This window comes from Loxodonta africana, chromosome 2, assembly GCF_030014295.1.
Source record: "Loxodonta africana isolate mLoxAfr1 chromosome 2, mLoxAfr1.hap2, whole genome shotgun sequence".
Lineage (NCBI taxonomy): Eukaryota > Metazoa > Chordata > Mammalia > Proboscidea > Elephantidae > Loxodonta > Loxodonta africana.
The window spans coordinates 159,260,784-159,276,326 of NC_087343.1; the positions used below are offsets into that span (position 1 = coordinate 159,260,784).

At 40.6% G+C, this 15,543-nt stretch overlaps 1 protein-coding gene across 7 annotated transcripts in view; it reads right to left on the minus strand.

Annotated features, from left to right (window-relative positions):
- Positions 1–1,571: 1,571 nt before the first annotated feature.
- The window catches only part of PRELID2 (PRELI domain containing 2), an 88,934-nt gene continuing 74,962 nt past the window's right edge, over positions 1,572–15,543 (minus strand). For all 7 annotated transcript variants that reach the window (XM_064277751.1, XM_003404823.4, XM_023550291.2 and 4 more), the window contains 2 exons: positions 5,481–5,550; positions 1,572–1,598 (listed from right to left, as the gene is read on the minus strand). In XM_064277751.1, coding sequence (XP_064133821.1) covers positions 5,491–5,550 — 60 coding nt within the window. In that variant the 3' untranslated portion in view covers positions 1,572–1,598; positions 5,481–5,490. The remainder of the gene's footprint in view (positions 1,599–5,480; positions 5,551–15,543) is intronic.

Genomic DNA, 15,543 nt, shown 5'->3' on the forward strand with positions numbered 1-15,543 from the left:
GTTAAGTTTGTTCCAGTGTCCAACTCCAAATTTGAATTTCTTGCCTCTTACCTCTGCAGTAATTCACATCGACTCTCATTTTTTTGGAAATGGGCTATTATTCCAAAAGCCTACCAACTGCAATTTACAAACTGGTATAAGAAGGTCAAAGTGTACTCTGGTTCCTACCATTCATTTTCCCTCCAACAGAAGCGAAGAACAAAACACTAAAGAAATGAAGGGAAATTATCCTAAGAAACAAAACTCAGGCAGCACAAATAGCTCAAATACAATAAGAGGAGGCTCACAGTGGCAGGCTGCTGTGAAAAAGTACAATTGCTTTGAAATTCATCAATGCACTAAGCAGTAAATTTTTCAAATATTAAAAAAAGAACAATTTTCCCAAGACTTTCCAGTAATGGCCCAATTTTTATCTTAAGAAGATGAATTCCAAATTATTGCCTCTCTTCAAGCTTTCTGTTAGGCAGCATGCATTTATATTTTGGCTTCTGATCACGGGAAATGCAAACTACCGTCAACTAATTTTCAAACAGTAATACTACCTTACATTATATTTGAAAAGTGCATTTTCAAAATGATTTCACATAATAATAATGGCTTCTATTTACTGGACTTCTACTATGTACCAGGCAGTGTGGGAGGCACTTTAGAGACATGATCTCAAATCAGTCCAACAACCTCACACAGCCGGCTGTATCATCTCATTTGACAAATTTTTAAAGTAAGCTTTGGGGGGATTTAAATTATATAAATGATCATAAAGCTAGGAAGTGGCAGTGCTTGGATTCAAACCCAGCTCTAGCTCCCAAACCCATGCTCTTTGCACTAAGCCACTTTGTTTAATCACCACAACCCACAGGCAGAAAGATCTGGGCCGATGATCCTCACTAGCCTGATGAAAACCGGGAGAGTGGATGGTTTGCTCCACATCACAAGCTAGCAGCAGTCAAGACCATAACACACCTTCCCTCTCTTCGTTCCACGTTCTTTCAAAGGAACGAATTATAGTTCACACATTGTATTATAAAAGCTATCTGAATACTTACAGATAGAAATCAAGTTCTCCTGATTCTTGAGAATCTTAAACATACCTATAAATATGGCTGAGGTTCAACATAGGTCTTGTACATGTTTGTCTGTTCCAAGCCACCTATATAAATCAGGTACCAGGTTCAATTCCTTTATTTGTCCCAGAATCCTCTCATGAATCCCATGAACATTTATGCTGATCATATAAGGGCACAAGCACTACCCTCCAAGCCTCAAACATGTCCTTGGCAGCTCTGACACCGTCACCACACGATCAGCAGGACATCCTGAGAAAGGGCAGGCATATCTTACATGGGGTTTTCTTTTATTTGTAAAATCGTTGAAAGACTGTGCCATAAAAATCCAGCTAGGAGGTCTCATCACCATGAGTCCCGCTATTTGAAGCAGGCTTGCAGAAGAGTGCATCATTGCACGTCCTGGTAGGAAGGTCTCCTTTTCCTCAAGCTGCCGACAGTACATCATCAAACCTGTATTCTGCAATCTGCATCTGTGATGTGTTGTGGCCAAGAAGCTATTCCTGAGAAAACATAGACATGGGCACAGCTCCCCTGCAAGACAAAGCAAACAAGCTTTATCACCTAATAAACATGCCTCACCAATCAATAGTTATTTGCCCTCTTTTCTGAAGCAACTCTTAAGAGTCGCATGAATTCTATCATCATGGATAATTCTCAAAGAAATTGCATTTCTGTCTCCTAAGGATCTTCAAGCAAAGCCAGTACCTCATTTTATTAAGTCCAACTATCCCAGAGGAGCTGACTCAGAGAGGAGTTAAGATATAGCTAAAATTGAGGTCTTCGTCACTCCACGATATAACAGAGCTCTGTTATGCTATCAAACCTCACCAGGCCTGTTTCTCCCCATTGCTGGCGGCAAGAACAAACAGATGTCAGGGCTATTTGTTTTATTCAAAAATGACAGGAAATCAAAAACCTATCAAACTGATGTGTCAGCAGCAACACCACAAGCATATTGGCTAGTGAGATTTATGACCCTCCAGTTTGGCTCATGACAAAATCACCTTCTAAGCTGTCTAATTTTCGAACAGAACACCTGCTTAGATATACAGATGAGAGAGTTCTAGGAGGTATCTTTAGAGCCATCTATGTACCATATACAACTTAAATTGTGCAAATTTGAAACGTGGTAGGATATAGGAATATTAACGTCTATGCACATTTGTGCAAATCCCACAAAATGTTTTAAAAGTTTAGAACTGCAAAATTCCAAAGCACCTATACTATTGGCAGGAGGGCAGTGGTGGTTCAGAGGTAGACGTCTCACGATCCCTGCAGGAGACCTAAGTTCGATTCCTGGCTAATGCCTCATGTGCAATCACCACCCATCTGCCAGTGGAGGCTTGTGTGAAGAATAAACTGTCAACATGGCTGCAACATCAGTGCCTCAAAATTTCCATATCATGATTCTGGTGATGCTTAACAACTGCACGTATGTGTTAAAACTTACCAAATTATATACTTGAAAATGGTAAACTTAATTGTATGTGATACTTCAATAAAGTTGATTTGAAAAAAAGCTGAAAGCCCCAACAATAGCCTCTGATTTGCAGTAACTGTAGATTTATGTGGTAAAAGTATATACCCCTACTTTACACATGCTCCTCTGAGAAAACTGGTCATGAATTATAAGAGTTTGAGTTATGGAAATCTTTCAGGAACTGCACTGCATCAAAGGCATTAAATGCAAATGGCTGGCACTAAACTGCACATGGTATCCAGACTTCAGCCACTTCACTTAAGAGAGGAGAATAAGTTGCTATTTCTTAAAGGGGCAGATAGTAAACATTCTGGCCTTCGCAGGCTAGAAGGTCTATCACAACTGTGCAACTCTGCTTTTATACCTTGAACATAGACAAGAGCATGGCTATGTTTAAATAAAACTTTATTCACACACACACAAAAAACGCCCTGAGTTTATGACTTAGTCCTCAACTACAGCAAAAAAAGAGAGAAGAAAAAAAAAAGTCATTGGAGACAACAGGTAATACTGTAAACTTGTCTGAAGTGATTCATTTTTGCCTCTTCACTAGCAAGACTTTAAAATCAAAACTGATTTAAAACACATGTTGGAGTGAATCTCCTATGTTTTCAGGTGTCTTGCTCCAGTTTGGAGCCTATCAACGTTAAGGCAAGAAGAGGTTGAAAATCAGGGAAAAGCTGTTACGGAGAAAATCATTCCTTTGATTAATCTACAGTTGATTGAATTCATGACAAAGATTTCTAAAAACCCAGTTATTCGCTTTCTCGGTGCCTTAGCATTTAATCTGTCTCATGCCAGAGATGGGAACTCATTCAGAGCTTGTTCTCAAAGTGTGTTCAACATCACCTGGAAACTTGTTAGAGATGCAAATTACAGGCCCTTCCAGACCTGCTGAATCAGAAACTCTGGTGGGTGGAGCCCAGAAATCTGCTTAACAAGCCCTCCAGGTGATTCTGATACTTGCTCAAACTGAAAAACCCTGATTTAAAGATTGAAAACCACCAAGTATACACCCTTTCCAAGAATGGATCCCCTCATTCTTGCATTTAACTTGGAACTGACTTTAGACCCTACTCCCCAGAGTAACGTGGAATTTGTGCCCAAAGGCAGGAGCATAATAGGTGCTTCATGAGGTTGGTGGTTGGAAACCACCCAGAGGCACTTCAGGAAGGCTTAAGCAATCTGCTTTCAAAAGGTCACAGTCTTGAAAGCGCTATTGCTCTACTCCGAAACACAAGGGGCTGCATGAGTTGGAATAGACTCTATGGCGACTGGTTTTGTTTTTGTTTTTTTCAGGGTTTTTGTGTGTGTGTGTGAGAGAGAGAGAGAGAGTGTGTGTGTGTGTGTGTGTGTGTGTGTGTGTGTGTGCGCGTGTTTTAATGAGCCTCATTTTTTTTTAATGAGCCTCACAAAAAATGCCAGCCTGGAAAAACAGGGAGACGTGATCAAGTTCTTTACCACTTTTCAAAGAATAGAGTGGATATAGGAGCAAACCATATCTAGATTCAATTCCAACAAATATTCGGTGAGCTCCTGCATGTGCCAACCCTGGGATAAATTATCTTTGCTTACCTTCCCAGTAACAAATACCTACTACTATTTGTTAAGTTGAACCAAAACCAAACCCATTGCCACTGAGTCAACTCTGACTTATAGTGAGTTTACAGAGGCTTCATATTAGTACCTGGGTGGATTAAAGCGCTGGGCTGCTAACTGAAAGGTTGGAGGTTCAAATCCACCCAGAGGTACTTCAGAAAAAAGTCCAGATGATCTACTTCTAAAACACTTTATGGAGCATAGTTCTATTCTGACACACATGAGTTGGAATTGACTTGACAGCAACTGATAATATTAGTCAGACTGGAAGCACACTTGCAAACAAGCAGGACCACTTTTCACTTCTGCAATCAATGTCCACTCACAGATCTGGCCAGCATGCTTTGAAGGCCAAGATACTTGTATGTAAATGTTCCTTTCATTTCTTCTTTGGTTAATGGTTCCCAATATTGTACATCACAATTAGAGTACCTGGTTGCTTACACAAAACCATGCGTACTGTACTTTTAAGCCAAAGTAAGTAAATTTGAAATAATTTTTAATTACTCCAGGGAATGTTTGCTTTACTCAAAGGTTACCTTCTCTCAGATGCTAAAATCCTAAGACTCATAAATTCTGTAAGATGCAAATCCACTATATTTTTATTTGGAGCTTTGATTCTCTCTTTCATAACTTTGTTCTGCCCTTTCCAATATGAAGATCATTCTCCTTAATCCAGACAATAGAAAATGGGGGGTGGGGGGAGAGTTGAGTAGTTGTGCAATCTCCCTGATCTCTGTTCACCCTATATCATTTGCCCTAAACTAGAGGTGGCATGTGCTCCAACACAAGTGCTGTCCTTCTTCCATCCTGTGCCCATGGCAGACATTGCTAATCAATCAAGGTACTCTCACCCAAAGCCTGGTAATTATTCTCAGTAGCACTTTGAAAGTATATACGACTGATAGAACACATTTATTTCACTGGTCAATCAACATGCCCCTTACTTGTTTTCCTTTTGCACCAATTACAGCTTTCTACTCCTTTTATTGTTCTCGAACAGTAAAATTAAGCTTTAGCTAGTTTTAAGAGCTGCAGTCTTTACAAATGTATGCCACCTTGAGAACACAATCACAGCGGGTCGTGCTGAACAGTTGTAACAATTTGAATGCAGCTGTAACCCAGCATGCAGCGCAAAACTGGTATGAAAATCAAAGGACCAAGTAAATAAAGGTACTGAACAGAGAGCGAAACACCTGTGAAACAGTACTCCATGCATATAACTAGGAAACGTACAGTATGAATAGCCCAGGGAGGCCAGTGCATAATGCCTGGCTTAGAAGCATGAGAACATGGATCCAGTAAGTAATTCTGACTTTCCTTTTTATACTCACTGATGATTCTTTATTCGGCTAAGGGGGCACCACACTGTTCCTTTAGCAACATCTCCATTATTCTAATTCCCTGTAGAGGAAAGAAAGAAAAATCAAAATGCTGTGTTTCACGAACAAGCACTTTTACATTCATCACAACCCTTCCCCTTAAGGAATCCAACTCATGGCCATATATTCATTTCAGCCAAGCAAGCGCACAGTCATATCTTACATTTTTATTCCATTTTACTCAGCAATTGCACATACATTATCTCCACGTGTGTTCAGAGTTACTCAGGGAAGGAGGCAAAGCAGAGTTTAGGATCTCCACTTTAAACACAAGAAAACAGCCTAAGAGAAGTTAAGTAACTTGTTGAAGGTGATTTAGCTACTGAGTGGCATTGCCAGAACTGGAATAACAATGGTAACAGTTAATATTTATTGAACACTTACGAATGTACTGGGTTCGATGTTAAGGTTTTTATGTGCATTACCTTGTGTAGTGGATGCTGTAACGTGCCACTGAGTTCCCCTTCAGAACTGAGCCACTCCTTCCACCGGCTGCCAGGACTATAGGCTGCCGGTGCTCACAGCAGCACTCAGTCAAAGGGAGCTGCCTTACCTAAGGTATGCGCCCTGTCCAGAGGCTACCCACATCCAGTGACCAGTGGATATAGGGGCATAAAGGCCTGGCTCCCTTCCCTCAATTTAGGACTACTCTGAAGGGCATCTCAGCTCCAGAGTTCCCCATGGGAAAAGCTGAGGCCCTTGTAATTGCATCACAGTTCAGTTTTACCTCTGCCTAATGCTGTTTCCTAATTCTCTCAAAAGAGTTGTTTCTGAGAGTTTTCTCCCATCATCTTCTGCAGGCAAATCTCCATCTGATTCTGTGTTCAAGAACCAACCTAAGATGTTTCGTTTAATGCACACAAAACCCCTGAACAAGTACTACTCTTACCATGTTTTACTGAGGAGGAAACAAAACTCAAAGAGGGTAAGTAGTTTCCCAAGGCTACACAGTTATTAAGTAATAAAGCCAGGAAAAGAGCCCAGGCATTCTATTCTGGTTCCAGAGGCCACCCCTTAACCTTTCTTCAAGGCTCATCCCTACTGTACATACTAACCTGTCTATACACCCACCTTGTTCAGTAAAATTCTACCCAGGAGGTAAGAAAAAAGCAAGTGTTCCCCCTTTCCTCCTTCAAGGACAAGTTTTGCAGAACAGAGGATAAACCCTTAGATAAAAATACAGGATTATGATGTAATTATGAACTAGGGTCTTAAAGAAGTCAAAACTGGATCAAGGCAAAAGGGACCGGCTCTACTCAGAATCCACAAAGTAGGTCACAGAGAATAATGATCAAAGATAACTTAAACTATAGGTCTCCAGCCCCTCCCAGGAAGATTCTGATGAACTAGGACTCAAGTAGGCCCCAGAGTTCTATAATTCAAAAACACCCAAGTGATTTCCTTGTGACCAGGCAGGGCTAGGAAGTGCTGAGTGGGCCTAGAGGAGAAAAGCAGGGACTTCCTACTTGTGGTTTGTTCGGAGCAAGAAGATGGGGATAGGGGTATAAAAGGCAGCTCTATAGAATACAATAATATACATTAAAACTAAAGTATACTGAATATAATGTTCCCTTGAGAATTCACAAGAGCCTTCAGATTCTGCCTGGCCATCACCACAAACACTGCTACTATCTTGGAAGGAAGAAGTCCTAAGATCTTGATGAATGCTAAGGAACATGTAAAAGAGCATGTAGTGTTGGCTGAACCAAAGCAGCAAACTGAATGACCAGAAGCACTGTCATCAGAGTCAGGGCTCTAGTCACAGCTCCACCAATTATTCTGCTGGTGCCTTAGGCAAGTCGCTTTACCAAGGAGCAAACTTAGACCACGCCCTCCCAAGTGTCTGTCAGCTTGTCGTACTATGGTAGCTTGTGTGTTGCTGTGATGCTGGAAGCCATGCCACCAGTATTTCAAATACCAGCGGGGTCACCCAGGATGGACAGGTTTCAGTGGAACTTCTAGACTAAGACAGACCAGGAAGAAGGACCTGGTGATCTACAAAAAAATGGCCAGTGAAAACCTTATGAATAGCAGAGGAATACTATTTGACACGGTACTGAAAGATGAGCCCCTCAGGTTGGAAGGCACTAAAAATAAGACTGGGGAAAAGTTGCTTCCTCAAAGTAGAGTTAACCTTCATCACATGGATGGAGTAAAGCTTTGGGGACGTGGCACGACTCCAAATGAGAAAAACAGCTGTAAACACCCATTAATAATCGGAACTTGGAATGTACAAAACACGAATCTAGGAAAATTGGAGGTCATCAAAAAATGGAATGGAATGCATAAAGATCAATATCGTAGGCATTAGTGAGCTGAAATGGACTGGTATTGACCATTTTGAATTGGACAAACATGATCTACTATGTCAGGAATGACAAATTGAAGAGGAATGGTGATGCATTTATCATCAAAAAGAACATTTCAAGATCTATCCTGAAGTAATATCGCTGCTGTTGGTGCTAGGATAATATCCATATGCCTACAAAGAAGACCAGTTAATACGACTATTATTCAAATTTGTGCATGGAACACTACTGCCAAAGATGAGGAAATCAAAGATTTTTACCAACTTCTGCAGTCTGAAATTGATCAAATATGCAATCAGGATGCACTGATAGTTACTGATGACTGGAATGCAAAAGTTGGAAACAAAGATGAAGGATCGGTAGTTGGAAAATACGGCCTTGGTGATAGAAGCAATGCCGGAGATTCAAAGGAGGACATGGAACTAGGGATATCATTGCTGATATCAGATGGGTCTTGACTAAAAGCAGAGAATACCAGAAAGATGTTTACCTGTGTTTTATGGACTATACAAAGGTATTCAACTGTATGGATCATAATGAATTATGAATAACACTGCAAAGAATGGGAATTCCAGAACACTTACTTGTGCTCATGAGGAACCTGTACATAGACCAAGAGGCAATCGTTTGAATAGAACAAGGGAATACTTCACGGTTTAAAGTCAGGAAAGGTGTATATCACAGTTGTATCTTTTCACCATACTTATTCAGTCTGTAGGCTGGGCAAATAACCCAAGAAGCTGGACTATATGAGGAAGAATGGGGCATCAGGATTGGAGGAAGATTCATTAACAACCTGCAATACACAGATGACATAATATTGCTTGCTGAAAATGAAGAGGCCCTGAAGCACTTAGTGATGAAGATTAAAGACACAGCCTTCAGTACATATTACACCTTAACATAAAGAAAACAAAAATCCTCACAACTGGACCAATATGCAACATCATGATAAATGGAGAAAAGGTTGAAGTTGTCAAATTTTACTTGGATCCACAATCAATACGCATGGAAGCAGCAGTCAGGAAGCCAGACAATGCATTGCATTGGGCAAATCTGATGCAAACATGTTACGCTGAGGACTAAGGTACACCTGACTTGAGCCATAGTATTTTCAATTGCCTCATATGCATGAGAAAGCTGGACAATGAATAAGGAAGACCAAAGAAAGATTGAGGCCTTGAATTATGGTGTTGGTGAAGAATAGCAAATATACCACAGACTGCCAGAAGAACGAACAAGTCTGTCATGGAAGAAGGACTGCCAGAATACTCCTTAGAAGCAAGGATGGCAAGACTTCATCTCACATACTTTGGACATGTTATCAGGAGCAACCAGTCCCTGGAGAAGGACATCATGCTCGGTAGGTCATCAAAAAAGAGGAAGACCCTCAATGAGATGATTGATACAGTGGGTGCAACAATGGGCTCAAGCATAACAGTGATTGTAAGGATGGCACATGACTGGGTAGTTTCGTTTTGTTGCACATAGGGTAGCTATGAGTTGGCACCTAACAAAAACTTAGACCAGAAAAGTCGAAGGACTGCACAGCCAATTAGATTAGTGCTTTCTACAGCCAGCTGCACAATAGTTACTAGGGGAATCCACCAAACAAATACAGCTCTATCCAGATCCACTTGATCAGAATCTCTGGGGCTGAGACCCAGGAATCTATACATTTATAAGATACTTCACGTGATTCTGAAGTACAACTAGTTCATTTACTAGAATTTGTAAACTGTAGCTTTATATCACCTCTACAATCTTCTAACTCCACCAGTCTGGGAACTGAAATAGGTTCTCCTTAATCATTTCTGGGGATATACAAATCTGTTGTTGTGGCGTCTCTTTCAACTCATAGGGACCCTACGAAGACAGAGTAGAACTGCCCCATCAGGTTTCCAAGAAGCCCCTGGTGGATTCAAAGGGCTGACCTTTTGGTTAGCAGTTATAGCTCTTAACCACTGCATCACCAGGGTTTCTGGAGATATACAGTATGTCAAATAAAAAAAAATCCAGACTTTGCAAGGAGGCAATTTATTCAAAAGCTTTATTGCAAGGGGGAAAGGGACCAGTGCAACAGAGGGAGGGGACTGTAGTAATGGGGCGAAAGCTCTCACCATAAGACCGGGAAGCCTCTGGATAGTTAGGCAAAAGAGGCTTTTCTTTTATAAAAGAGTGAACGAGACCACAAGGAAGCAGGTATAGGAAAGTGGGATTAAAGGGTGGTGTGATCAGATAGGAGATCAGAGAACAGCATTTCACACTGAGGTCAGCCTATTCTCCAGGAGGGGCCCTTAAGTAGGGGGTTATAGATTGGCTCAGGCTGAGGGTAGGCCAAAGTTCAGGGACTTGGGGGAGGGAAAGAAACCTAAGCAAAGTATGACCAACAAGCATTTTGTTCCAGTTGATTAATAAGGAAAAGCAGTTCAGCTAATCATTTATGAGGCAAAGGATGGGAAAGGATGGGAATTTCGAAGGTCTGTGTCTGGCCTTGTCATAGGTAAACAAGGGAGCATCACATTCTTATCTAAGTCATATGGGGAAGGGTATCTCTTTGCAGTAAGCCATATTTCGTAGCAGAAAAGAGGGGGAGGTGGTTCTTAACGTTCATTCTTTTCCATGATCACAGGACTCAGGTAAAATTCAACAGTGTCAAGTGTATAGTATACCATTAGAGTTACTCTCCTTTTAAAGAACTTAGCAAAGAAAAAAAGGGGGAGAAGAGTAAAACAACCAGTAGAATGAAATTTAACCCAGTTCGTAACGTAAGACCTGGACAGTTTATTTCTGCTCTCATTCATTCAACAACAGACCCAGTCGACAAATATTTATTGTGCACCTACTATATCCACTAAAGGGAGTACAAACAAGACATCGTCCCTGCCCGCATGAAGCTTACAGTCTAGTGGATTCCAGGGAGTTGTCATTCCCCTGCTTCAATTTTTTTGTTGCAACAAACTCCTGGACAATAATTAAATGCCTTCCTTCTATTGCCACGGTGAATAAAAACTGCCGCATTAATTTCTTTCCAAGCTTCTTTCTGCAGGGTAGGCACATAAACTTAGACAGTGTGTCTTTAAAATAAGAAAAGCACACTCCCTCCTTTGGACGTGAAAACCAGTGAACTCTCCCCATCCGTCTAAATTAAGAACACTACCACTTACCGAGCTGAACACTAATTGACATAAGTAAAGACTTTGAGGTTTGCCTTAGGAATTGAAAGACATTATTTATTGAATCAATTACGTTCACAACATGACAGTTAATTTTTCTTTCCCTTTTTTCGTGAAAAAGTACTGCTTTAGTCTTTAAAGAGGAAGAGTTAAGAAAAGAAGGTGGAGGAAGAGGATAGGGAGAGAGGCCTATAAAGTGAATTAAAAAAAAAAAAAAAACCTAACAGGGAGGCCAAACCATTATTTAGTACCTCTCTTTGGAAAGGAAGGACCAAATCAAAATCCAATCGATATGGTCCTTTCAAATAAAGTTACAATACTTAAATCTCAACCCCCAGGAGATCAGGCTTAAAGGGGCTAAATTTATACCACTTATCACACAATGATGTCTGCAATGCAGAACTAACATTAAGTGGATCCACCTTTATAGATATGGCTTAAAAGCTTTTTGGACTGACAAGCCATAAACCAGCTTGATTTTATTATTTTTCTCCCTTCTGAGAATTTTTTTTTTCTCTATTACAAGGCTATCTTTCTTTATTTGCCAATGTATAGATAAGTGAGATATTTTGCAGTCTCATTTCCCTAATAGCAGAGCTGCGCTGGCCAAATGCATCCCCACAAAGGAGCTGCGAAGTCTCGAAGATTCAAAACACTTCACAAATTCCCCACTTTGGGAATATGAAACATTTCTGATTATTACTAAAAACCCAAAACTTCTCTTGAGAAGGAATAAGTTGGGACTAAAGATACATAAATCCAGATAGTATATTTATTTTGTTATCAAATTGATGATTTCTTAAGAAGCTCTGATTTGCCTGGGAAGCCCCCCAGAAAGTAATCTTAAAAAAAAAAAAAGACCTTACAAAAAATGACAAAGTTCTAAAGCAATTCTCAAAAGACACATCCATGAGGAGCTCTTCACAACATGGAGCTGCTCATTTAATTATGACAACGATGAAAGATTGGTGTTCAAGACCCCCAATGGAAATAACGGCTTATTGTGGTCATGGCTATGAAGGGAATACCATAAACAGTAACAGTGCCCACTGCGAGCAAAGGACTGCACTCTACTGTGGGGAATAAGAATGCAGATAAGACAGGAAGTCTCTACTCAAGGGGGTTGTCAGTCTCTTGAGAGGAAATAGACAAATGCAAAATAACTGAGAGGCAAGGCAGTCTCTCAGAAGCACGACAATGTTTAAAAGAAAGAAAATTGGTTCTGTGGAAGAAGAAAAGTAGAGACTAATGAGAGGACTTGCACAAGCCTGGTGGAAGAGATGGAATTTGAGTAACAACCAAAGTCCAGTTAAGAATGTAACATACAGAGATAAAGGGAAAGACCAAGCAGAGGGAAGCTTCATGCATGAGCGTGGGAACTACAGTGCACAGTTAAGAAACTGTCTTCCTGAGGGTGGAAGTGTGGACCAGATGTAGCACAAGATAAGACTATGACACTTCCGACCTTTCTACCACAACTCACCCACCCCAGTGCACACACACCATTCCTCCCACCTCAGCTCTGCTCTTTCCTGGAGGAGACAAAAGAACTAAAACATACCTGTATAGGCACAAGCGACACTCTATTATGCAATGTCACTGTCAGAGAGATTTAAGGTCAAGTCCAAGATAGTTGTTAAGACCTTGAGCATGTGGATTAAACTCTCTAAGCCTCAATTATCTCATCTTTGAATGGAGATAATAACTTGGGCTATTATTATCTCCAAAGGAGCCCTGGTAGTGCAGTGGTTAAGCACTCAGCTGCTAACTGAAAGGTTGGCACTTAGAACCCACCAGCCGCTCTGCAAGAGAAAGATGTAACAGTCTGCCTCCATAAAGATTATAGCCTTGGAAATTGCCTGGGGCAGTGGCAATTCTACTCAGTCCTATAGAGTTGCTATGAGTTGAAATGGACTTGACGGCAATGAATTTTGTTTTCTTTTTTTTTAATAATCTCCATTCAAAGATGAGGTAAGAACGTGGGCCCACCAGTTTATCATACTGTGGTGGCATGCTTGTTGTTGTAATGCTAGACACTATGCCACCAGTATTTCAAATGCCAGCAGGGTCACCCATGGTGGACAGGTTTCAACAGAGCTTCCAGATTAAGACACCCTAGGAAGAATGACCTGACAATCTATTTCTGAAAAAACTGGCCAGTGAAAACCTTAGGAATAGCAGTAGAACATTGTCTGGTATAGTGCTAGAAGATGAGCACCTCAGGCTGGAAGGCATTCAAAATCCAACTGGGGAAGAGCTGCCTCCTCAAAATAGAGTCGACCTTAAAGACATGGATGGAGTAAAGCTCTTGGGACCTTCATTTGCTGATGTAGCATGACTCAAAATGAGAAGAAACAGCTACAAACATCCATTAATAATCAAAACATGGAATGCATGAAGTATGAATCTAGGAAAATTGGAAATCATCAAAAATGAAATGGAATGCATTAACATTGATATCCTAGACATTAGTGAGCAGAAATGGACTGGTATTGGCCATCTGAATTGGATAATCATATGGCCTACTGTGCTGGGAATGACACCTTAAAAAGGAATGGCATTGCATTCATCATCAAAAAGAACATTTCAAGATCTATCCTGAAGTACAACTGGAAGATCAGTTAATATGAATATTATTCAAATTTACATACCGACTACTAAGCCCAAACATGAAGAAATCAAAGATTTCACCAACTTCGGCAGTCTGAAATTGATCAAACTTCCAATCAGGATGCATTCATAATTACTGGTGATTAGAGTGGGAAAGTTGAAAACAAAGAAGAAGGATCAGTATTTGGAAAATACGACCTTGGTGATACAAATGATGCTGGAGATCACATGATACAATTTTGCAAGACCAGCAACTTCGTTGCAAATACCTTTTTCACCAACATAAACAGTGACTATACACATGGACCTCACCAGACAAAATATACAGGAATCAAATCAACTACATCTGTGGAAAGAGACAATGGAAAAGCTCAATATCATCAGTGAGAACAAGGCCAGGGGCTGACTGCAGAATGGACCATCAATTGCTCATATGCATGCTCAAGGTGAAGCCAAAGAAAATTAGAACAAGTCTACAAGAGCCAAAGTACAACCTTGAGTATCTTCCATCTGAATTTAGAGACCACCTCAAGAATAGACCTGATGCATTGAACACTAATGCCCAAAGTTGTGGAATGGCATCAAGGACATCACACATGAAGAAAAGAAGAAGTCATTAAAAAGACAGGAAAGAAAGAAAAGACCAAAACAGATGTCAGAAGAGACTCTGAAACTCACTCTTGAACATCGAGTAGCTAAAGGAAAAGGAAGAAATGATGAAGTAAAAGAGCTGAACAGAAGATTTCAAAGGGTGGCTTGATGAAACAAAGTAAAGTGTTATAATGACATGTGCAAAGGTCTGGAGATAGAAAACCAAAAGGGAAGAACATGCTTGGCATTTCTCAAGCTGAAAGAACTGAAGAAAAAATTCAAGCCACAAGTTGCAATATTGAAGGATACTATAGGGAAAATTGAAGATCGAACACCACAGCCTTCAGTATGGATTACACCTCAACATAAAGAAAACAAAAATCCTCACAACTGAACCAATGAGCACCATCATGATAAACAGAGAAAAGATTGAAGTTGTCAAGGATTTCATTTTACTTGGATCCACAATCAACAGCCTTGGAAGAAGCAGTCAAGAAATCAAAAGACACACTGCGTTGGGCAAATCTGCTGCAACGGAACTTTTCGAAGTGTTGAAGAGCAAAGATGTCACCCTGAAGACTAAGGTGCGCCTGACCCAAGCCATGGTATTTTCAATCACATCATATGCATGTGAAAGCTGGACAATGAATAAGGAAGACTGAAGAAGAGTTGACGCCTTTGAATTGTGGTGTTGGCAAAGAATATTGAATATACCATGGACTGCCAAAAGAACGAACAAATCTGTCTTAGAGGAAGTGCGGCCAGAATGCTTCTTAGAGGCAAGGATGGTGAGACTGTGTCTTATATACTTTGGACATGTTGTCAGGAGGGATCAGTCTCTGGAGAAGGACATCATGCTTGGCAGAGTACAGGGTCAGCAGAAAAGAGGAAGACCCTCAAAGAGGTGGATTGACACAATGGCTGCAACAATGAGCTCAAGCACAACAAAGATTTTAAGGATGGCACAGGACCGGGCAGTGTTTCATTCTGTTGTGCATAGGGTTGCTATGAGTCAGAACCAACTTGACGGCACCTAACAACAACAACAACATAGGGAAAATATTAAAAGACGCAGAAAGCATCAAAAGAAGATGGAAGGAGTATACAGAGTCATAGTACCAAAAAGAATTGGTCAATGTTCAACCACTTCAGGAGGCAGCATATGATCAGGAGCTCATTGTACTAAAGGAAGAAGTTCAAGCCGCACTGAAAGCACTGGCGAAAAACAAGGCTTCCAGAACTGACAGAATACCAATTGAGATGTTTCAACAAACAGATGCAGCACTGGAGGTGCTCACTCATCTATGCCAAAAAACTTGGAAGACAGCT